The 25,497-nt window shown below is 39.3% G+C and overlaps 1 protein-coding gene across 2 annotated transcripts in view; it reads left to right on the top strand.

Moving 5' to 3' along the window:
- ITGA8 (integrin subunit alpha 8) overlaps window positions 1-25,497 on the top strand; it is a 184,875-nt gene that overhangs the window by 99,048 nt on the left and 60,330 nt on the right. For both annotated transcript variants that reach the window (XM_043478409.1, XM_043478410.1), the window contains exons 18-23: window positions 2,332-2,469; window positions 2,961-3,028; window positions 6,387-6,534; window positions 14,034-14,126; window positions 19,186-19,265; window positions 23,062-23,142. In XM_043478409.1, the coding sequence (XP_043334344.1) occupies window positions 2,332-2,469; window positions 2,961-3,028; window positions 6,387-6,534; window positions 14,034-14,126; window positions 19,186-19,265; window positions 23,062-23,142 (608 nt within the window). The remainder of the gene's footprint in view (window positions 1-2,331; window positions 2,470-2,960; window positions 3,029-6,386; window positions 6,535-14,033; window positions 14,127-19,185; window positions 19,266-23,061; window positions 23,143-25,497) is intronic.

The following is a 25,497-nucleotide window of genomic DNA, read 5'->3' as shown; positions in this document are numbered from 1 at the left end:
CCCCTGGAGGAGGGCTTGGCAACCCACTCGAGTACTCTTGCCTAGAGAATCCCACGGACAGAGGAACCTGGCAGGCTGCAGTCCATAGGGTCACACGGAGTTGGACACGACTGAAATAGTTAAGCAGCAGCGATTCTCATAGACTCACACCTATTTTCACTTGATTGGAGGAAACTTGGGGGCCACACACTCCTATGTTGAGCCTAACTTCAGTCAACCTAATAATGTATTGCCATTACTTCCTAAGTTGCTTTTTCTTTTTCCTTTTAATTTTTATTTTTTTCCTTTTAATTTTTATTATAGTTGATTTATAATGTTGCATTAATTTCTGCTAAGCTGCTTCTTGTTTTGAATATACTCTTAGTCTTAATACTAACTCAGGTGGTTTTCATTTCTTCCTCCCCCTCCCTAAAACACGAAAGTCAGACACAATTTATTTGAACTTTTATCCTACATGAGGATGTTTGGCCAGATTTTATCAAGGTACATCTCTGAGCCAACTCAGGAAAAGGGTGAGGCAGTCAAAGGCTTTCTTAAAAGTAAGTTATAATTATATTTTTAAAGCAGTGTATTTTTTTTAAGACTTTTTATTTTGTATTGGGGTATAACAATGTTGTGATAGTCTCAGGTGAATAGCAAAGGGACTCAGGCATACCTATACACGTATCTATTCTCCCCCAAACTCTCCTCCCATCCAGGCTTCCACATAACATTGAGCAGAGCATAACATAGCATAACATTCTGCTATACAGTAGGTCCTTGTTGGTTATCCATTTTTAAATATAGCAGTGTGTACAGGCAACTATTAGTTCCTTCTCTGAGTCTGCAAGTCTCTTTCTGTTTTGTGAGTAAAGTTCATTTGCATCCTTTCTTTTCAGATTCCACCTATAAGAGGTGTCACACAGTGTTTCTCCTCTGACTTAATGTCACTCAGTGTGACCACCTCTGGGTCATCCATGTCGCTGCAGATGGCATGATTTCATTCTTTTTAATGGCTGTGCAATATTCCACTGTATAAACACACCACATTTATCCACTTCTTTATCCATTCCTCTGTCGGTGGACATTCAGATTGTAAGGCAATGTATTTTTACAATAGCTCCTAAACCTCCATGACATTAAAAAGCCAAAATGTGTATGATGATACAGTTATTTCATCTTCTTACCAGTTGTAAGGTGGTGAAGACTCTCTTCGGTTGGTCTTCTCCTTGAGGGGACATAATAACAGAAAACCCACAGAAAGCAGAGTTTACAAATAAAGTAGATAACTAACGAGAACCTACTGTATAGCTCAGGGAACCCCACTCAGTCCTCTTTGGTGACCTAAATGAGAAGGATATCCAAAAAGAAGGGGTCTATGTATACGTGTGGCTGATTCACTTTGCTATACAGCAGAGACTAACACAACATTGTAAAACAACTATACTCCGATAAAAGTTAATTTTGAAAAGCACATTCTGGAATGAAAAGCCAGCACGACCCTTGTGTCTCCTTATGACTGATGCTGGCATGCATGTGAAGGCTGGCATGCCCACTCCACAGTTTGGGAGCTTCTGTGTGCCCAGACCTTATTGCTGGAGCTACCCCCTCACTCCCAGGAAAGTTCTGGTTCTTTCCTAAGGGAACTTCAGATGTGCTGAAGGTGTTTTGAAATTCATACAAATGAGGACTTTAAAGAAATGAGGAGAAAGGAAGAGAATCAAGAGGTTTTCTTCCTCTGAGCACAAGAGGGCTTATAAATTCTGCCAACCTCATCAAAATAAAAATCCCAGTTCATGAAACTCTGCGGGACTTTTACTGTACATCTATTTTTTACGTATAGAGCTTCTGTGTTGGCTCAGTGGTAAAGAGTCCGCCTACAATGTAGGAAACCCGGGTTCCATCCTTGGGTTGGGAAGATGCCCTGGAGAAGGAAATGGCAACCCACTCCAGTATTCTTGGCTGGGAAGTCCTATGGGCAGAGGAGCTTGGCAGACTACAGTCCATGGGGTCACAAAGAGTCAGACGTGTCTGAGCACGAACATAAGCTTTTAACTATGTGATTTGACCCATTCATGTGAGTTGTTGAAGATCTGGAGAACCTAAAGATTGCCACTGGAAGCATGTATTTCATCAAAGGCACAGCTCTAAATGATTCCATCTCTGAACATAGATTCATGAAGCTGGCTCTTCTGTGCTACATCCATCAGTATGTGCCTAAGCCTGGTGGGGTGGTAATTACTTCATCATTCACTTTCATTGTGCGAAATCAAATGTTGCCTGCCTTTCACCAGCTAACATCTTGTAGCCATTTTACAGAGCTTTTCTTGAGTTTGTGATTATTTTCTCTAGGATGAGACTGAATTCCGAGACAAATTATCTCCAATCAACATCAGTATGAATTACAGTTTGGATGAATCCACTTTTCAAGAAGGTCTGGAGGTGAAACCAATATTGAACTACTACAGGGACAACGTTGTTACTGAACAGGTAGGTCCTGGCCCATCTTGGATGGCATAATCTCAGTCATGCCCTGGGCACCGCTCCCATGACCTTCAGACAAAATCCGTCCCATTTTGTTTTCATTCCTGCACACATGTTTGTAACATTTGGGAGATTTTCTGAACACGTTTCTTGAAACACTGTATCCCTGTGTTTTCGGAAGCCCTTCCCCTTGTGCAACCAAGATTTAATTTGTTCAAAATGTGACTGTAATAGAAGCAATACAGCCTCTAATCCTCAAAACACTGCCAGAGTAGCATTCTTTACAGACATTTCAGATTGAATTGGAATTGGGCTGTTAAGTAAACAAACCTATATGGGAAGGTCACTGCCAAACACAGAGTTTTCTAGCCGGGTGGACTCATGCACAGTGCAAGGAAAGCTTTGGTTTAACTTGTGGGATCATTCATAATTTTCAAGAAAAAGGATGGGATGTGGGTTTTCTCAGATTCTTTCTGATACATGTTTGCACAACTCAGGCTCACATCCTGGTCGACTGTGGAGAAGATAACATGTGCATTCCTGACTTGAAGCTGTCAGCTAGACCGTAAGTTTAAATAAATAAACTTGTCCATTTTATCTAATGGAATACAGGTGTTTATTTAAAGCTTCCCTGGAGAAAGTATACACTTCCAACTACTACCCAAAATGTGCTGCCTGAAATTCTTGAGCTTAGCTACCCTTTGGGCTAGCCTGTGGTTTGGGTCAGTTCTTTGTCATTGGTGTCAAGTGACACACCCTGAGACATTGCCTGGGCTGTTTCATCTTTCAGCAAAAGTAGGGGGAAATGTTTTTGTTCGAAGTTAACTCATCTCTGGGTGGTTCCGGTTGTATTTATTTGCCTCTGTCTTGTGGGAAAAGAATTCAGACAGGCTGGTTCCATCAATACCTTTGCTGAACCTGTTTTTGCAGCTCCCCATGACTCAGAGGCATCTTTAAAATGGTCAAAACAAAAGTAATTTTGATTTACTGGAAAAAAAAATGTTAATGTGACTTGATGAAGTAAAGCTGAAGATATCACAAATCAAATAGGAATCAAAGGGGAGTATCCTGGGACTTCCCTGGTGGTCTAGGGGTGAAGAACCCACCTTGCAATGCAGGGAACGCATTGTTAGTCACTCGCATTGTCCGACTCTATGGGCTGTAGCCCGCCAGGCTCCTCTGTCCATGGAATTCTCCAGGCAAGAATACTGGAGTGGGTTGACATTTCCTTCTCCAGGGGATCTTCCCCACCCAGGGACTGAACCTGGGTCTCCTGCATTACAGGCAGAGTCTTTACCATCTGAGCCACCAGGGAAGCCCTCCCTAAATTGGCAGGCCAAAACAAAAGCAATTTTGATTTACTGGGAAAAAAGTGTTAATGTCACTTAATTAAAGTAAAGCTGAAGATGTCCCCAAATCAAATAGGAATCAAAGGGCAGTGTCCTGGAACTTCCCTGGTGGTCCAGTAGTTAAGAATCCTCCTTGCAGTGCAGGGAACCTGGGTTCGATCCCTGGTGGGGAAACCAAGATCCCACATGCTGTGGAGCAACTAAACCCGGGCACCACAGTGAGAAAGTCCCTGTGTGGCGATGAAAAATCCTGCTCTCTACCACTCAACCCAATACAGCCAAGTAAATAGTAAATAAATGCATTTTTTAAAAATGGCCATATGCTGTTAATAGGATTCATTATAGTTTTCAAGATGTTACCTTTGGGGACAACTGAGGAAAGGGCACATGGGATCTCAGTGTTATTTCTTACAAGTGCATGTGAATCAATAATTGTCTTAAAATAAAAAGTGTTTTTTATGTCACACACACAAAAGTATGTTTTTTAATAAGGAAGTGAAATTGTTTCGATTGTGAATAAACCTTGACTATCAAAAATTCTAGCATTTTCCCCAGTTGATTCATATAATTCATCATTTAAGACTTCTTAAAGTATTTAATTAAAAGTTTATAGCTTCCCTGGTGGCTCAGTGATAAACAATCCGCCTGCCAATGCAGGAGATGTGAGTTAGATCCCTGGGTCAGAAAGAGCCCCTGGAGAAGGAAATGGAAACCCACTCCAGTATTCTTGCCTGGGAAATCCCACAGAGGAACCAGGTGGGCCACAGTCCACAGGATCACAAAGAGTTGGATATGACTTAGGGACTAAACAGCAAAGAAATAGAAACTACATTTTCACTTAGAAGTATTCAGGGGGCACATAGAAGCATTCAGGGGGCACATTACAGATAATGTGATTACTTCTTGCAGTAAAAATATCTTAATTTAATAAATTTAAATGTTATACATTCTAATAATTAAAAAGGAATGGCAATTAGAATAGACAAGGTAGTACTTTCTGAAATCTGACATTATAATACTATACCCTTTGTAAAGTCTTGTTTAATTTTCACCTTATTTAGCCATGCCCAGGGTATGTATGCAAACTAGCTTGTCACAGATATCTGCTTGTCATCAGATGGAATCTTATCTTTTTCTATGTTACGATACCATGAAAAATCTCTGTATCAAAAAGTTTAAATAAAACATTCTTATCCAAGAAATGTACTATTGGAATAGTCTAAAGAATAAATTACAAGCTATTTCATTAAAAAAAAAAAAAAAAGAATCAAAGGACTTCTCAGTGGCTTGTCGTGGAGACACAGCAGTCCAACACTGGTTCTGACTGCATTGTATTAGGGAAAGAAATAGGTCTAAGGGGTAAAATATCCTATGGCAGAAAAAGCATAGGAAGAAACTTCATTTGCCTCTGTCTTGTGGACGAAAGATTCAGACAAGCCGGTTCCATCCACATCTTTGCCGAACCCATTTCTGCAGCACCCTGTGACTTAGAGGCATGTTTAAGACGGTCAAAACAAAAGCAGTTTTGATTTGCTGGAGAAAAAAATGTTAATGGCACTGGGTGAAGTAAAGCTGAAGATGTCACAGAATCAAATAGGAATCAAAGAGCACCCAGTAAAAATGTGCTCCTCCCCACCTCCTTCAACCCAGACCCACCCCAGGAACTATCTCACTGCCAGTGTGGAATCCTCTTGGTAACTGCTCATGGGGACCTTTTCCAAATTTCATAATTCAGCGAGTGTCCAAAGCAATATCTTCGATTAAGGGTCAAAAGTAGACTTTTCCAAATGCTGGTTTGATTAGAAGTTTGGAGGGAATTAAATTTCTTCAAAATACCCCCAAATCTTCCAATAGTTATTTGAGACCTTCTTTTGTCTGCCTCTCTCTTCCCTCTTAGTTTCCACTTAGTGTTACCCGTGCCTCCTCCTACTTTCTAAATCATCTTTCTCCTTCTCTTCCTGCTGTCCGTCTTCCTCCTATGGGATGTTTTCAGGGATGGGCTGAAGCTCCCTCCTTCTGGCTTGTGAGCTGAATAATTTTCAGTTTTTGCTGGTAGACTGTTAAGTATGTGGGTAGCTGAAAATTGATCACAATGGGAGGATTTATACCACTGGAACCAGCAAATGCTATAGGTCATAGTTTTGTTTAATTTTTTTTTTTTTTTTGAGAACTGGTTGTTTATTTATTATACAGGTTTTAAAGGTTACTTTCCATTTATAGTTGTTACAAGATACAGGCTATCTTGTACAATATCCCACATTGTACAATACAATCCTTGAGTGTAACTTAATAGCCAGTAGTTTGTGCCTCCCACTTCCTGACCTCAATATTGCCCTTCCCCCTGCACCAGTAACCACTAGTTTGGAGAACTGGTGGTTAATCATTTACCCTGGGGTGTTTTCCTACCCTTCCAGTCCAGACAGTTTTAATTCTTCTGATCACCCCCTCAAGACAATGAATCTTGTTTTTTTCTCAGTCTTGCATGTTCACATCTTCCTCTAAGTCCTTAAATAAAATATCCATGCATCCAGAGATATATCATACGTAATGATTCTTTTTAAACTGCCTTTTTAGAGATAAGCCCCAGGTCATCATTGGAGGTGAAAACCACCTTATGCTCATAATCAACGCGAGAAATGAAGGGGAAGGTGCCTACGAAGCCGAGCTCTTTGTGCTCATTCCAGAAGAGGCCGATTATGTTGGGATTGAACGCAGCAACAAGGTAATGCCAGGAGGTCATCTGGAGGAGGAAAGAGCTAGGTGTATTTTGAAGTCAAATCCATGTTAAGTCATCTTAGCTGAGAGTTTCTTCATTAGTAAAAGGAAACAAGATGGCACCTCATTTTGTTAAGCACGATAGCAATGGCCCAGGAAAAGTGATGGTCTTAAGCAGTATTCATATCTTTCTTGGCCACAGTGCAAAGATAAAGTGACCAAAGAGTGGGAGCTGAAATGAGGAAGACCACTGTCTGAAAGAGGCAGCCCATCAATGTGATCCATCACCCCTACCCCAGGCTGACTTCCACCCACCCCAGCTGTTTTCTGGCCTTGAACTTTAAGTTCCTTTATGCTTCAAGCCGGTCCCAGGAGGTCTGGTTTTCATTACTGCTTTTGGAGGAAGGTCCTGCCAATCCCAGCTGGGCACTGAAAAGAGCCTAGACAGGCACTGGAAACGAAATGCATTCATTTTTTCTTTTCTTTCTTCCTAGTCTACCTTTTCAGGACCAGGACCAAGAAAAAGCCAAGCTTTTGTCATTTGCCAACCCTGCAGTGCCACTATTTGTTGAACTGACCCTGACGCTCTTTATAGAATTTCCTTTCTTTATCAGAATATGAACCTTCCCATGCAGAATATCTTTGGGTTCTGGTGGAAAATCATTATAAACACACCAAAGGATAACAGAGAGAGTCCCTTGGTTTCAGAGACATACAGACTCACATCTAAGGGCAGAGGCCAAGTTTCACACTTGCATAGTCTTGCCTGCAGTTCTCATGGAAGTCTGCACAATGAGTAGTATTTAACTTCTTGCTGATGGGCGTGGTTCGTTTAACTGAAGTTTATTAAAATTCTGCTACTTTCCAAAAACTGCACCATCTTGGGAACATGCGTATTCTAATGATTATATCATCTAATGAAATATAATTCCTTTAAAGAAATACTAACAACGGTTGCGATGTGGGTATTTGAAAGACATTTACAAATGTGAGGAATACAAAATTCTGTGTGCACACCTCTAGTCTCATGATTAATGTTTTGGTTAAATTATCTTCTCAGTAAAAAAATAAACCCAGGGGAACAATAATCAAGTATATTCGACAGTCCTAAAGTCATCACAAATTTCTATTGTTTCCAGGGAACATATCATCTAGGAACACTTACAAGCAAATAATATGTAAACAAGCAAACAATGAAGCTCAAGTGTGTTATTTTAAAAGCTGTTCCAGGGCTCTTCTTATGTTTTTATTTCAATGCCCTTTCTGTCACTCCACCCCTGACTTAGTTACACAAAGCATCTATTCAAAATATTCTTCTTTTAGCAAAGCATTCAGTTTACTATCCACTTTATTGCATGGAAAACATAGGAAACATTTATCGTTTCTATCTTTGGGGCTTTAGACATTACAACAGACATTATCCATAATCTCCAATGAGTCCTTAACTGTTTTCCTCCATCCATTTCCCTTGGGCAGAATTTGAATTTGACATGACTAAGCCACATTCTAATTCCTTCTTTGTTTTTAAGCAGTTTGAGGTTTGTGTCCCTTTTTCTTTATACTCAGTTCAAGTTTGGGGCTTTTTTAAAGCAATTTTCTCTCAAGAGGAAAAATATGAGGGATTATCTGATTGTCGGTTTTGTTGTTCTTTGATTAAAATCATTTTTTTATTTGAGCATAATTGCTTTACAATGTTGTGTTAGTTTCTGCTATACAACAAAGTGAATCAGCTATATGTGTATATATGTCCCTTTCCTCTGGAGCCTCCCTCTCACCACCCCATCCCACCCCTCTAGGTCTTCATAGAATACTGAGCTGAGCTCTGTGTGCTATATGGTAGATTCCCAATAGCTACCTATTTTACACATGGTAGTGTATATGTATCAATCCTAATTATAAAAACTAAAAATAGGGATAAAAAATTAAAAATGAAGCTACCATATGACCCAGCAATCCCACCACTGGGCATTTATCCTGAGAAAACCATAATTACAAAAGGTATAGCACCCTAATGTTCATTGCGGCACTATTTACAATAGCCAGGACATGGAAGCAACCTAGATGTCCATAACAGAGGAATGGATAAAGAAGATGTGGTACATATATACAATGGAAAGCATACATCTTTTTTGAAAATGTAAATGCTGGTCATCTCCTGCTCTAGAGATCTTAATGGAGTCAGCCTTTATACTTTTTTTCAGCGACTTTCTTCTGAATGTTTCCAGAAATAAAAGCCTATATGCTTTATCTTTTTATTATTGTGGTAAAATGTATGTAACATAAAAGTTACCATTTTAACCCTTTTGAAGTGTACAGTTCAGTGACATGAAGTATAATGACATTGCTGTGTCACTACTGACCATCTCCAGAACATTTTCATCTTCCCAGACAGAAACTCTGTACTCAGGAAACACGGGCTCCCTCTTACCCCTTTCCTGGCCTCTAGGACTCAGCATTCCACATTCTGTCTCTATGAACCTGTCTATTCAAGGGACCTCATATACACTCCGCTCTTCTGTCTCCACCCACTTCACACTCGGGGTGTCCAGAATTGGATTTCATGGGACCATTATTCAGTTCATCACAGGTATGTAGTTGAATATAGCTGTCAGATTTTAACGTACCTCAATTTCCCCCCAGCTCCAATAATAAAATGTTTCTAAAGCATCCCAATACTCTGGTCCCTAAACCTATGATCTTTTTCTTTAACAGCTTTGCTGAGGTTCAATGTGTATCCTGTAAAAACCACCCATTGTAATTACATAAGTTCAATACACACACAATTCAGTTATTTTAGTAGATTTATAGAGGAATGCAACTATCACAGCAATACAGACTTAGAACATTTCCATCACCTCAAAAAGTTGCCATGTGCTTATTTGCAGTCAGTCACCACCCCTAAATCCAGCCAAGGCAGCCACTAATTCACTTCCATCTGTGTAAATTTACCTTTTCTGTACACTTCATATTAATGGGGTCATACCATAAACAGTCATTTGTGTCTAGCTTTCGCTTAGTACAATGTTTTTGAGGTTCATCTATGTCATAGTCTGTTTAAGTCATCAGTAGTTATTCCTGTATATTGCTGAGTAATATTCCATTGTAAGAACAAATCTTGTTTTGTTTATTCACACACACACACACATACAAAAAGAACTAGACTTCATCTTTCCACACTCCTCTCCATAGCCTATCTCAGGGAACCTCACTAGTCTCCGCTCAGTTTCTAAAACTTAAGTCAGCGTACGCCTGTCCAACTGAACCCTCTCTCCATCTCACTGCTTTTCTCCAGACCTACCCAGTCTTCTCCTGGGATGACTACAACAGTCTCCTAAGTCATCTCCCCATCTCCCAGCCTCTTCCCTGCACTGGAAGCCTTCTTTCTAAAATGCAAATCTGACCCTGTCACTCTCTTACTCAAAGCATATATGTGGAATCCAGAAAAATGGCACAGATGAAGCTATTTGCAGGGGCAGGAATAGAGACACAGACGTGGAGACTGGACTTGTGGACACAGGAGGGAAGGAGCATGCGGGGCAAATTGGGAGAGTAGCACCGACATACATACACCACCATGCGTAAGACAGACAGCTGGTGGGAGCTCAGCTGGGTGCTCTGTGCTGACCTAGAGGGTGGGCTGGAGGGGAGGGAGAGGGAGGTCCATTAGGGAGGGGATGTGTGTATACATACAGCTGATTCACACTGTGTACAGGGGAAATTAACACAACATTGTAAAGCAACTGTACCCCAATTAAAAAAAAAACACACAAAAAACCCTTTCTAGCTCCCCATTGCTTGTAGGGTAAAGTGCAAATCCCAAGATGACTTATGAGGCCCTTAATTACACTCCTGCTGATCTCCTCTTGGGTTTCCCAGGTTGCTCAATGATAAAGAACCTGCCTGCCAATGCAAAAGACACAGGAGACTGGGTCAGGAAGATGCCCTGGAGGAGGTAAAGGCAACCCACTCCAGTATTCTTGCCTGTAAAATCCCATGGACAGAAGAGCCTGGAGAGCTATGGTCTATGGGGTTGCCAAGAGTCATGTATATACATGCACGCTAATCTCCTCAGCCGCATCACAGGTTTTTGAGTCTTTCCTTTACCCCCACCCTAATCCTAGAGGGATGGCATTTCTTTTCAGTTTCTGTATTACCCATGAACCCTCCCACCACAGAGGGCTCAGATGTCCTTCTCCCTCAGTAACTCCACTCTCTGTCCCCTTTTTCCAGCTTACTTCTTACTGCTCACCCTTCAGGCCTCAGTCTAATAGTGATGGAGGCTTTTGACATTCATGAAGCAATTGCTGTGAGCTGTGCTCTGCTCTGAGCTCTTGGAAGTATTCAGTTTACTTAATCCTCCTAGCAGCCTGATAGAGACACAGCAAGGCTATCATAGATAAGAAGAAACAGAAATATGCCCCAAGTCACGCAGCTATTATGTAGCAGAACCAAGACTGACACCTGAGCTGGCAGGTCAGGCCTGTCCTCTTAACCTCTGAGCTGCCCTGCCCCCTGCAAACTTTAGATGTCACTTCCTCCAGGGTGTCTTCTTTGACTGCTTACTTCTTTTTCTTTTTTTTAAATATCTTTTTATTTTGTATTGAAGTATAGCCGATTAACAGACAATATTGTGATAGTTTCAGGGGAACATGAAGGAACCCAGCCATACATGTATGTGTATCTGAAAGTGAAAGTTGCTCAATCTTGTCTGACTCTTTGCAGCCCCATGGACTATACAGTCCATGGAATTCTCCAGGCCAGAATACTGGAGTGGGTAGCCTTTCTCCTCTCCAGGGGATCTTCCCAACTCAGGGATTGAACCCAGGTCTCCCACATTGCAGATGGATTCTTTACCAGCTGAGCCACCAGGGAAGCCCGTGTACCTATTCTCCCCCAAACTCCCTTCGCATCCAGGTCGCCACATGACATTGAGCAGAGTTCTGCGTGCTATACAGTAGGTCCTTGTTGGTTATCCATTTTAAATATAGCAGTGTGTATATGTCTAACCCAAACTCCCCAACTATCTTTTCCCCGCTTCTTTCCTCCAGCAACCATAAGCTTGTTCTCCAAGTCTGTGAGTCTCTTTCTGTCTTGTAAGTCAGTTCTGATGGCTTATTTCTATGTGCATGTGCTCCTCCATCACTGTGAATTTCTCCTATCATGAAACTTAGCAAACTGTATGTCTCCATTGCTTGCTACGATTGCTTGTGATTCCTTATTACAATTCTTTTCATAATAGGAAGTTTAAGGAAGACAAGGTTTTGTTTTGTTGTTGTTGTTTTTTTATCAGTGCCTGGTAAGTGGCAGGTACACAGTAAATATTTTCCGAGAATGAATAATGATCTAAGAGCTATAAATGGATGAGAACAAGATAGTCTAGGAACAGCTGAGGAGAATAGTCTAGAAATATCTAGAAAAACAATCATTGTTTCTCCCACTCAGAGAGAGGAAATAAAGGTTAAAAAAAGAAAAAGGGTGGGATTCTGGGGAGGAAGAAAGATCTTTGATTGATATGAAAAAGCTATTTCTAGAAAGTTGGGGAAAATGTACATATGACTTTCAACCTTCAGATAAGATAAAAATATTTACTATAGAAACCAAATCCTTGAATTATGTTCAAGGGACATGTGGTATTTTGGAAAGCTTTTGCTGGGCTCTTTGTTTTTTTTTCCCTCCTGTTTTCAGGATTGAGTTAGTAATTCCAACAAAAAAAAAATCTCTTACAATTAGGGTTAGTTTTGGATCCTTCAGAACTTGAATAGATGCAAAAGCTAAATTTGAGAAGCAAAAATATTACCAACTTTTAAAAAATATGTTTCTTACTTCCTTAGGATACTAACATGTCACTCAGGTTATTTGGAAAAAGCAAGATATTAAATGCTTCCTCTGGACATCAGACATTTTGCTTCTTTCTCATGAATTGGAACAGACCTTTCAATGGCTGGCGGCAGGAAAAGGGTTTTATACTTAAGTATGTGCTTGTCCATGGGGCTTTCCTGGCACACAGCAGTAAAGAATCCACCTGCCAGTGTAGGAGACACAAGTTCGATTCCTGGTTGGGAAGATTCCCTGAAAAAGTAAATGATGACCCACTCCATTATGCTTGTCTGGAGAATCTGGAAAGAGGAGCCTGGCAGGCTACAGTCCATAGGGTCACAGAGTCGGACCCTTAGCAACTGAACAACAACATGTGTCTGTCCATTTTATTTCAGGCTCCTCGTAGGAGAGATTATGAGCTACTTACGCTCTGTATCCCCAGACACCATCTACTGCTTTGTGCTAGACCTTGTTCTAGCCTCTGGGAATAGAACAGATACAAAAACCTCTGCCCTCTTAAACTTATTTTCTTAAAATGTATGATTTACCCACGGAAATCTTGACTTAGATGTCTGAGATTTTTTTTGCCTTTTCTTTGTTTTGGTTCTTGGTTTTTCTCAGTGATGTGGGAAGAATGGAAAGGGGATGGTTTTTGAAACTTCTACTTGAAAATTCCCATGATTTTCTTAAATGAAATTTCAGTAGAGCTGACAGATGGATAAGTGCTCCTCATATTTGATCCCTTTTCCATGGTCCTTTCATGGGGTCCTTTGTCAAAGTCCTCATTTTGCAAGCTTATCTTTGGCAATGAGGCTGACAGGTAATATATCAGTGGCACTTAACAAGTTAGAGTGAAATAATGGATGAACATGTCTAGCTGCTCAAGGCAAGAGCAGGGCCATAGAGACGTTAGGTTTTGAAAGATGGAAAGCAGCTCTGGGTGTAGACCCAGCTGTGGACTTCCAGACAAATGGGAGTAGCCTGAAGACACAAGAGGAGCTATGAGCAGAGGATAGGAATCCAGTGATAAACCTCCTTTACTTTCCCCTCCATTGAGTGTAACCTTGAGACCTTCTCCAGCACATAATTCTAAGCATCTCTTTGAACTTGACTTTATATATATTCTAATCAGAATAGGATGTGGGGCACAAAGGAAGATGAAAAGCAGGGGGTAAACATAAATGTGCTCTCTTGTCATCTTAAGTATTTATAAGATTGAACTAAGATTGGGTGTGTAATCTCAACATGGAACCAATGTAGGGAGAAATGTGTGTTCAAAGCAATTCTCTTGCAAATGGTCATTGGGTTATATGATAACCTATATATCTTGCTGTCATTTCGTTTTTGGAAGAATTGGCTTAGTCATGTTTAATAATCTGTAATATTCATGCCCCGCATTAAACAGTAGTGCAAATCATTTCAAAAGTGTGCATATAAATATTCTGCACAGCATTTTCTTCCTCAGTGAAACACAAAAGATGTGTTTACCCATCCAGCACATTTCTTCTTAAAATTAAACTTTGGTCTTTTCTCACACACTTCTCTGATGGTCACACATGAATCTCTGGGCTCAGGCACTCACACAGGTGTTTGAAATCAAGAGAAGCTTCCCGGCTGCCCCGTTACTTTTGTGACAGGGTGTGTTTATTCTGCCCCCTGACTCCACACTGGTGTTCTTACTTGTTGCAGGCTTTGCGCCCACTGAGCTGTGAGTACAAGGTGGACAATGTCACCCGAATGGTGGTGTGTGACCTTGGGAACCCTATGGTGGCTGGAACAAATGTAAGAAAAAACCAGATGCCCTCAACTGATTTCTGTCTAATTGAATTGTAAAGAGAACTAGTGGAAAGCCGCCCCCCTCCCCCACCACCAATTAGCACTCAGCAACTTAGCACCTGGCAACTAAAACCAATTTGTCAGGAAATTCCCAGGATGGTGGGATTTTGCATCATAACCCATGCCAACTGGATAAACTAAGCTTAAATACACAAAATGATGAATGCTTTCACATGCCTTCTCTTTTGACGTCACTCTTACATAGCTTCAGTCTCAACAAATTTCTAAAGGCTATTTTTTTTTTTACTACAGATTTTTTTTTAATATTCTTTCTTTGAATTTCACTACAATTTTTTTCCTTTGAGTCCAAGAACTATGATGCACAGGGTTTAAGAAATAACAGAATTAAGAATTTTAGCAATGATGATTAAACTTTTATTTTAGATATACCTCCCATGTGAATATATTCACAGTATTTTCACATTAAAATATGACTATAATCCAGGTTTTAAAGCGACTTTACCAGGTCCATATTTTCCATGCACCTTACTTGATGAAGAATAATGCAGAAAATTGTAGCAAGAAAAAAGAAAGGGTTAAGATCTGTAACAGGCTTATAAAAAAATAAGGAGTCCTTTTTTTCCCCTTTGTTTCCAGATTTAGGAACTTCCCATTCAGGATTACTTGTGGGCAATAAATTCATTTTATGCCATTGCAGTTTAAGTATATACAGAGTAACTTCTTGTAATAAATATCATAGCGAATGTCATTATTTTATTGAGTCATAAATCAAGGGGGAAAAACTGAAATCTACAAATGCTGCGTAATTAAGTGTTACAAGTTGTATGTATTTCTCTGTTTTAAAATAGATGTTTATGATTCATTGATAATGAAATGACTTGTTTGGAAAAAACCCTTCCTGGAAATGTGTAAGTGTGTAGGTTTGTATTAAAACAGCTTCCCAAAGTGTCTTCCAGAGAGTGCTGTTCCTTTGAGACGAGCCTTTTAAAGGGAGTCCTGTAGTCACTGCTAAGAATCATATCCTCTGTGGGACCTTCAGGTGCCTGCATTTAAAGTGCTGAGAAGTTCTGCAGTAAGGAAGCCTTCTAGCCCAGTGTTTCTCACATTTATTTGAGTGTTTAAAACTTTCTATCAAGTGATACTTATTCCCAGCTTATACTCTAGGATACTGTGCTAGAATACTGTGTTTACTTTCTCACATTCTAAATTGATTATCCTTCCATTGATCTCGGGTATTTAAAAGATATGCCAAGCTGTAGTCTAGTAAGTTCACTTTTTGAGTCAAAAAAAGTAAATATTTAAAGATAAACATTTATAATAGATTTTTATTAACTAACATGTATTGATTGCCCTCTGTGTTGTAAACCCTTCACTGGGTGGTTTGTGTGTGTTATCTCATTTAATTTTTACAGCAACCGTCAATCCTATGAGTCAGGTGTTTCTCCTATATTACAGATGAGGAAACGGAGACTTAAAGAAATTAAATGAATTGCCCAAAGTTGCATGTAATGAAGAACAGAACCCAGATTCGAACCAGGTCTCAACAGAAAGCCTGCATTCTAGTGGGTCTACAAAAATTGGATAAAAATTAATGAATAACAGATGAGATGTTTCAAGCAAGCCATGAAAGATAGAATAGGATGTCTAAGCAGAGATAGTAGAACAGTTTTCATTAGAATCCTTTTATCTAGAAGCTTATAAATCCTTTGGCTAGTTTTCAAGAAAAATCTAACCGCCCAATTTGATAGGAAAAGGTCTACCTAAGGTCAGAGTGAAATGAATTGACATGGTATTAATGGTATTAGCTTCTATAGGTGACTGAGCACTCATCCCTTTTTTAGTATTAAAAGTGTTAAATCCAGACCAGAGATCATATAAGTTCATCAATAATTAAGAATAGTTTCAGAACAAAAACTGGACACCGGTGCTGTTCAAAGCGGAGGGTAAAAACTGGCAGTGTGGTCTTAGCCACAAATGTGTTTTTGTGAAAAGACGTCAATCCATTTTACCAGCAAATAATCTTTAGAAGTCAAGGAAGTAAATTGTTTGTATTCATTTATCTCTGAGGTCTATAGGAGAGGAAACCTAATAGCTTTCTTATCTCACCCTTGAATGCCCTTAAACACATCAAATTTTATTGCGTTCTCTTTTGTTATAAAACACTTTGATTTATTTACTTCTTCATCTTGTACTTCTAAAAGAATACTCTCAATGGGTTTTAATAAAATTCCAAATGTAAAAGCAGTCCTAAATATTAAAAAGCATCACAAACCGCTAGGATTAATTATTCCAGTCCCAGTATTTTTTAGAAAATAGTTTTCAAGTGACTTTTTAACAGAACATTCAAGGTTGTATTTAGAAGTTTCACCTCTGATTTGTAAGCTGATCATTTTTGTATATTAGCTTTAATAATATAAAAATATTTATATACCAATAAGATTTGTAAAAATTCTCAAAACCTCTCAAGTAGAATTAAAAAAAAAAAAAAATAGTTGCTCAACAAAGACTCTTTGAAATCAATGCCCAGAGATATGACTTTTGGTTCTAGTTAAGATGATATGTGTCTCTTATCAGTATGAAATTGTAACATCTTCATTGTATCTTCATCTTGTGTTGTATATAAAGACCAACATCAAACAGGCCTCACCATAATATAGTAAGCACCCACCACTGGAAGTGTGCAAACAAAAGCACACTTTTTCACCATTCTGTCAACCATTTTTAATTACACCCCTTGTATATGCCTGGTATTAAACTAGAGTCTGATAATATCAAGAAAAAATGTATAATCCCCACTTGATAAGAAACTTAAAATTGGAGGACTTCCCTAGTGGTCCAGTGGCTAAGATTCCATGCTCCCAATGCAGGGGACCCAGATTTGATCCCTGGTCAGGGAGCTAGATTCCACATGCCACAACTAAGAGTCCGCATGCCTTAACAAATGATCCCTCATGCCACAGTGAAGACCCAGTGCAACCAAATAAATAATTTTTAAAAAGAAACTTAAAATTTTTCAATACCATAGGTTGAGTCCTGGGAAAGTAACAAAGGAGACAAAGAATAAAGAGAATGTTTCTGCCTGACTTGGCCTGGAAGATTGGAGGATGTGCTGCAGGGGGATCGCGTGTCCTGAACTTTGAAGCTTTAGTAGGAGTTCTCCAAGTAGGAAGCCACAGGCAAAGACTTTAAAAGTTTCTAAAGAAGAGAGAAGAACATGTGCAAAGTCCTAGAGGTCTGATAGAAAGTTGCACATCTGGAATTTTAAAGGAATTCCTCCTGGTTGGGGCATAAGGACCCATAGGTTTGATAATTAGGCACACCTGGGTTTAAGTCCCAGTTTCTTCCGTGACAAGCAGTGATCCCTTGGGCAAGTCAGACTGAAGTGGGCGAATACCTATTGTAGGAATATTTGGAGCAATCAATGATGTGATCTAAATCCACCAGGGCAGTTAGGGCTTCCCTGGTGGCTCAGAAGGTAAAGAATCTGCCTGCAAGGCAAGAGACCCAGGCTTGATCCCTGGGTCAGGAAGATCCCCTGGAGAAGGGAATGGCAAGCCACTCCAGTATTTTTACCTTCAGAATCCCATGGACAGAGGAGCCTGGCGGGCTATGGTCCATGGGGTTGCAAAGATTTGGACACGACTGAGTGACTAACACACCAGGGCATACCTGACTTGCAGCTCATTCAGTATGGGCTAATGAAATCATGATGATTTATGATAAAAATGATTTATTATCATAACAACATGAGTTTTTATTGCTGGTTTGATTCTCACAGTGTAGTGGCTGTGAGTTTCAGGTTCTTGTAGTTGGCTTGTAGCGATTTCAGTTCCCACTCTAGAGTTCATTTGCTCTTCACCTGGAACAAGACACTTAATCTCATGAATCCTCGGATGGCTATGGACAGTAAAATGTCAACAATCAGGGTACCTATTTTGTAGTGTGGTTGCTGTGACCATGTGAGACTTTGCATGTAAGTCTTACAGACTTAGACTTTGCACCCAGAAGTGCATTGGAGAGTAAGTAATATGTGTCTTAGCTTTTATTTTTTACTTCCTTTTTATAGTATCATTGGATTCATTTTTCTTCAGGTTTTTAAAAATCTGTTTTCAAACTGTAAAAATAATAAGGACAGTTTTAAAACTTTGGAAAAGAAAGGTGGAAAATATAATCCATACACTTACAACCTTAACTGTAAGATGTTATCCTGGTATTTTCTAACAAGACACCCTCACTCCTGTACATTAATTTTTCCACTGGCAGCCTTTTAAAACTGTAGCAAAACACATGGTACATACAAGTGTGTAACTTTTTTTCTTCATTGAAAATCATTACATTAGAAGTGTTTTCTACATTGCATAGGCTTCACAGATATAAGTTCAACGATGACATGAATTTCCATCAAACAGAATCACCACAGTATTCTAAATCAATCTCCTCTCATATATTTAGGTTGTTTTAATTTAGCACATAAAGAAGGTGGCAGGAAAAGAGAGATAAGAGGCTAAATGAAAAAAGGGACAATGTATACATATAGGCACTTCCATGCTCTGGAGGGACTTCCCTGTTAGCTCAGCTGGTAAAGAATCCGCCTGCAATGCAGGAGACCCCAGTTCAGTTCCTGGGTGGGGAAGATCCCCTGGAGAAGGGATAGGTTACCTGCTCCCGTATTCTTGGACTTCCCTGGTGGCGCAGATGATAAAGAATCTGCCTGCAATGTGGGAGACTTTGGTTCGATCCCTGGGTTGGGAAGATGCCCTGGAGGAGGGCATGGCAACCCACTCCAATATTCTTGCCTGGAGAATCCCATGGACAGAGGAGCCTGGCGGGCTACAGTCCAGGGGGTCACAATGAGTGGGACATGACAGCGACTAAGCGCAGCACAGCCCTGCATGGCCTGCGCCCTGAAGTCTCAGCTACCCCAGGGTAGAAGCAACAGCAGTCTAGGATGGGGATTCGCAGGGATGACATAAAAAGATTTTTAAGCTGTATATAAGGCTCCTTTCATGTAATAAACTTAATGTCTTGTGATTTTTTTTTTTAGTTTTCTCTGGGCCTCCGATTTACAGTTCCACGTCTTGAGAAAACAAACATGAGCATTAACTTCGATCTTCAAATCAGAAGGTGAGACCTTTATATGCATAAATTATTGTCAGTGTTCAGTATTAATGAGATCCATGGTGAAATGAATGCTCCTTCACCTTAACAGGTCTTCTAAAATTAGAACCCAGATGTTCATGGGCCATTTTCCTTTGTTTCTATTATCCCAGTTCTTTCTTTCTTTACTTTTTTTTGTTTGTTTGTTTGCTTTTGAAGAAGAGATCCATTCTGCAGGCCATGGAGTGAGAGTAAAATCACTTCTTTGAATCTACATAGATGTATATTTTTCAAAAGGTTCAGGTGGTTCTAAATATTCTCATTTGGGAAACCTTCTGTTTATATTTCTAAGTTTTCGGGATGGGGGGGAAGGAAAAGATAAAGAACTGCATAAGGAAGGACCACCATCACTCCAGATAATAATATGTTTCTCACCATCATTGTCTGTGACACTGATCCTACATTAGCATGAAGCTTTGTATCACTCCAGAAAAAGATTCCTAACTTATAAAAGTTTAAAATCTGGTACAAAGATGCAAAGCAAGTTCCTGACATTTGCTTCTTACTCTTGATTGCAGTTTCGAATAATAGAATGGATGTAACTAGTAGTTCAATCAAGGAACAAAGAACACTGAATAATACTGTTAATGCCTTCCCCCAAACCGTCGTATAGATAACCATTCAAATAATGAATTCAGGGACTTCCCTGGTGGTCCAGTGGCTAAAGTTCCTTACTCCCAGTGCAGTGGGGCCCATGTTCAGTCCCTGGTCAGGGGACTAGATTCCACATGCTGCAACTAAAACTGAAGATTCTGAGTGCTGCACCTAAGACCCATTGTAGCCAAATAAATAAATATACTTTTTAATGATGAATTCAGTGAGGAAGTGCTGAATTTGATGGAAAATAGAAATGGTCACATTTTAAACATCCCTCTTCATCTAAAAGAACAATCCATGATTATATTCCATCCTTATGTGCTATAGAAACTCATGATTATTTTAACATTATTCTGAAAATGCAGAAATAACAAGAGAGGCAAGAGCTTTTAGTAGCCATCAAATTCCAAAAACATATGTTATAGAAATAAAAGTATTTGAGAATACTTTTAATACTTAAATATGCTACTATGTGAGTGGTGAGCATTTATCTGCATGCTTTGCTAGCAGACTCCAACAACATAAATAAGTGTTTAATGGATGGTTTGTATTCAGCTTAAACCAAAGATAAATTAAACCAAGTGCTCTGAAGTCTGAACTCAAACTTTTTACCATATTGACCACGGGTACCCACATTTAATACCTCTTTCCACAAATAGAACCCCAAAGAGAAGAGGGCTGTGTAAATTAATAAACTTTAAGTATTTTGTGTCACCAAATGTTTGAATTAACTGGTCTCTCCATGCCCTGGCTCTGGGTGACATGTAAACATCTTCCTCCCTGTTTAGAGCAGGTCTCAGTTTGTGATTCCCACAGGCAAACAGATCTTTATGATCATCCTTGAAGCTGATCCTGGTAATGGTGAAATGAACACTGTATTGTTTTGCCGACATTCTAGAGATCACAGAACGCATAGAGGGAATGTTAGAAAATAGAAATAGGAAACAATAAGGAAGAAGAAAATAGCATCAGAGTAATAAGTGAAAGACGTGTTTATCCTTGGTTCCTGACAATAGGTTATAGTCATGGAGAGGAAATTCATCATTCCTTGAGAAGAACTAGCACCGACACTATAAATAGTTGAACATCCAGGGCAATGATGAATTGTTTGTTTGAATGGAGCAGTGGTGTTAGTGAGGGAGGGTTCCTTCCAGGAAAGAGGTGAAAGATGCCTCTAAGTTATATATCCAGCCTGGCGTCTTTCTTACCAGGAGATTTGCTGACTCCGCTGGTTGCTGACACCACCACTGGTGCCAGCAGGCATGTGTGTGGAGGATGATTTAAATTAGCCATCCAGGTCCAGCCTCTGATTCCACCATTGCTATTGCAACTTTTCAAAACAGCCTCTGTAAGCCTTGTATTAGACTCCTGTCCCAAGACAATTTAATCTTGACATCTATTTATATTTTTAGGATGCTGCCATGAAAATTGTTTTCATTAAACTACTTGGAAGCAAAATGCAATAGAATTATAGGATAACTTAAATGAAACTTTTTTTTTTCATAATTTTAATTTCTACTGTTGTAAAGCAGTAGTGGCCTAGAAACTAGAAACAAGGTCTGTATTAAAATGTGGAACAAGCCAGACTTAAGCTTCCAAACAGCAGTGTTCCCTGTAATGCACTTGGAACCGTAAAATCTGTAACAAGTGGAATTACTTAATGACTTCTTAGTGGTAAGTCAGAATCCTGCCTTTAAAAAAACAAAAAACCTTTTTAGTTGGCTGATCCTCCCCAGATGTGACAAAAATAAAGTGGCCTGGAAATTGGGGTTCAAACTTTGGTGAACAAGTCCCTCTAGCCTCGTCACAAGCTTAGCAGTGATACCCGTTTGCAGGAAATGAGCCTGACATTTGCCTGTTTATATCTTTTATGTGTGTTTGCCATTTAAGTTGCCTTATCAGCATATACAATCGAACAGGACTTTTCAAAAGCGTTGTGGGAACAATCCTGTCTCCCGCTTTGAAAGCAGACTTTATCATATCTTTTCCAGCTCCCACATTTGGAAAGCTTCAAAAGCTAGTCAGGACATGCCCCATTACCATCGTCAGTATGAGAGCTTGTTCGTTGCATCTGTGTGAGATTTGATGATGAAAAAAGGGGAGGCTTTCTCTTCTTAATGAGACCTGAATATAAACATGACCTGTTAGCAACAGTGTCACATCCCGATTTGCTGTTTGCTAGGAGCTGCATGAGCTTTTGGGGTAATAGGGTGACTTCAATGACAGCCCAGTAAGACAATGAACACAAATGGCAACTGCATCAAAAGCCCACCTACTGGTCCAGCCTTTTAAGAGACCACGTATTTTCTTTACAGCAATGGTGGTTTAATACATGCATTTTTAAGTTAAATTTTATATCTATTTATATTTCCTTGAGAGAAAGAAACAGAAAACTTAAAAATAATTTTGCCACTGTTCAAAGAACTATTATTAAACATGGATCTTCTATCTTGAGTGTCTTGATGTACTTGGTGAACATCTATTTTGTCTCCTAACTGCCCAACTTCCTTGGGTCTTGCTTCTTCACACCATTGACCATGCTTCTAATTCACTCCTCACCTCTCATCTCAGGTAGCCAGTGAGCGTGCAGTAAAGTTCACTTATTTTAATGTTACTCAAAAAATAAACCATAAGGAAGATAAATTTGCTGCCAAAACAATGTATGGTGTGATGCATTCCAGAGCCAAACAGAAATGCTGCTGCTCTTGGATTATTCATGCCAGTTCTCCTTTCATTAGCATGGAAAATCAGGAGTTGACTGTGCTGTCCTTTCCCATTTGATGGGCAATGAACTTGGTCCATAGAGAAGTTAAGGAATGTGTTCCTCGTAGAAGCCGGACAGTGAACTCAGCTCATTGCCTTTTGAGCTTAGTCGTTGAAAGGAAGAAGTGTTGGCTTCTCTAGAAATCTGTTATGTTTTCGGATAAGGTGTCTCATCTTGGGAAGTTATGACTTTCAAAAGTTATTACTTTTGATCATAGAGGATCTTAGCATTTCCATTTACAAATGGTTATGATTTTGTAGAATGGATATGCCTTTGTTTTCTGAATGATCGTATTGGTAAAACATGGTGCTCCTTCGATATAAAAAAGGTTTTTTATGATCACCTATTGTAGTTAACACGTCTGAGAAAATATATTTAAATCATTTTGTCACTGTGTTTTAGTTCCAACAAGGACAACCCAGACAGCAATTTTGTGAGCCTGCAAATCAACATCACTGCTGTAGCGCAAGTAGAAATAAGAGGGTAAGTAATAAACAAGATATTATAGTAATTATATTTTAATAATAACTTTCTGTATATGAGTTATGATAAAATACTAGTAAAAACAATATGGAATTTTCCTAATGTATTAGAGATCACAATTCCCTTTGGTTATAAAGTTTCATTCTTTTCAACCCATCATTAGCTTTCCATTGGAAAGTGGAGTCAACCCTGAGATCACTTTACCACCATACCCCACAAACTGATAGTTCAGTATTCAAACTATAAAAGCTAGTGATAAGAAGCCAAGTAAAACAGGCAATGTGATTGCCTGGAAGTCTCACTTCTCCAGTAATTATTTTGGCATAACGAAAATTCAGCCTCACCATACCACATCTTGAGTTTAAGAAATGGCTAAGTCTTAGATGTGAGGGTTGATGGGCTCCATACTTTGTGTCTTTTTCCTCCTGTCCCACTCTTTGAAGAAGTTGCCAATAAGCAATCAGTTGAGAGACAGGAAGAAAGTGGTCAAGCAAAAGGCTTGGAATAAATACCATCTGGGAAATCTGTGCCTGGGGGGAAAAGAAATCGGAAATGGACTACATGTAGTTCTTATCTTGTATCAAGTGTGGACTTGATTGATTTTATTCTAATTCTTGTTTTATCAGAACCATCAAGGACTTGGCTACAAATGTCAACTGGTATTTTAGGCTGAACTGTCCCTGGGGCTCCAGAAATCTCAGTTCCCCTTCCTTTTCCATAGGTCCTGAGACCTAGGAGTTCACACTCCTCCATGACGCCAACTGTAGATTTCTGCACTAAAGCCATTGTCATTGTGCCTTCTTTTCCTGCTGCCCCAGGTGCTCAATGGCAGCAGGGTAGGGGTGGGGCTTCCTGGATGCCATCCTGGCACCACTGAGGTTCTGCCTAGTGGGTGAGGGAATGATAAAAATGCCTGCATTTGTGGATCCTTTCACACGCTACCCTAGCACGTTAGCATCTCCTAATATGTTCTAGTACCCTCACTGTGCAAGTGAGGGAATTTTGGTATAAGGAATTGAAGGTTACACAGCTAGGAAGTGAGCAGCTGGAGTGTAAATATAGGCAGCTTATGTCCAGCTACATGTTTTTAAAATAATGGTGATCTACAGCCTATGAGAGAGAGGTTTTTGAACCTTGTCGGCACAAATTTTGTGTGTGCTTCTGTGATTTCTTTTCATGCAAGTGAATGTTTTTGACATTTGCTCAGTTTAATGCATGTGCCTCTAGTTCATTCATTTTAATTGCAGAAGAATAATAGCATTATAAAGCTATTATAAGGCTGTAATTTAACTTATGTATCTATTCTACTTTTGGGGTTGTATTTTTGCTTTTTTACAAATGTTTTTAATTTTTTTGTGGAAAAATCACATAATATAAAATATACTATTTTAACCATATGTAACTGTACAGCTCAGTGACACTAAGTACATTCACATTGTTGTATAACTGTCACCATCATCCATCTCCTAAAATTTTCACTTTCCCTAAGCTGAAACTCTGTCCCCATCAAACAGTAAATCCCCATTCCTCCTCCCCACACCTCATCCCTCCCAGTCCTGGCCCCTGGCATCCATCAATGCACCCTGCAACTCTATGAATTTGACTACTCCAAGTACGTTGTGTAAGTGGAATCAAAAAGTATTTATCTGCACCTACTGTATGTTGGAATGCATTTTCAGGTTAACTTAAAATATTCCCTACCAACAACTTGACCCTTCTTTCCCCCCACCCCCCATGCTGTATAGTAGGTTTTCATTAGTTATCTACTACTATATGTATCTTCAAGTACACTCATGGCAGAATGTCAGAAAGGTATATGCTTCGAGGTGGAATTTCAGGATCAGAGAGTATATACTATTTAACTTTACTGAGAATACCAAATTGTTTTCCAAAGTAGTTCTACCAGATTACAGCCCTGAAAGAATTGGATTGACATTTCCATTGCTCCTCATTAACTAGCTTTCAAAATGACCTAGTTTTACATTTTGAGCCAATCTGATGGATAGGAAATAGTATTCAATTGAAGGTTTAATTGGCTATTCCTTGATTTCTAAATGAGATTAAGCAGCTTTTTTATGTTTGCTTGCTTTTTAATGTTTGTTAACTTTTATTCTTCCTATCAGGCAATTTCTGTTCATTCTTTTACACCTATTTCTATTAAGAGACTTGACTTTTTATTAGTTCATAGGTGTTCTTTCATATTCTAGAGTTGAGACACTATTTCTTTATTGGTTACACATACTGCAAATGTCTTTTTACAGTCTGTGGGGTCTGTGATATTTTTTAAGTCGAGTTTATTGAAATATACATTATATAAAGTAAAACTCACTGTTTTTTAGGTATCTAGTTTGAAGA

The sequence above is a fragment of the Cervus canadensis genome, chromosome 10, assembly GCF_019320065.1.
Source record: "Cervus canadensis isolate Bull #8, Minnesota chromosome 10, ASM1932006v1, whole genome shotgun sequence".
Taxonomy (NCBI): Eukaryota; Metazoa; Chordata; class Mammalia; order Artiodactyla; family Cervidae; genus Cervus; species Cervus canadensis.
The sequence above is the reverse complement of the archived record's forward strand: the minus strand, read 5'-3'. Positions and strand labels throughout refer to the sequence as shown.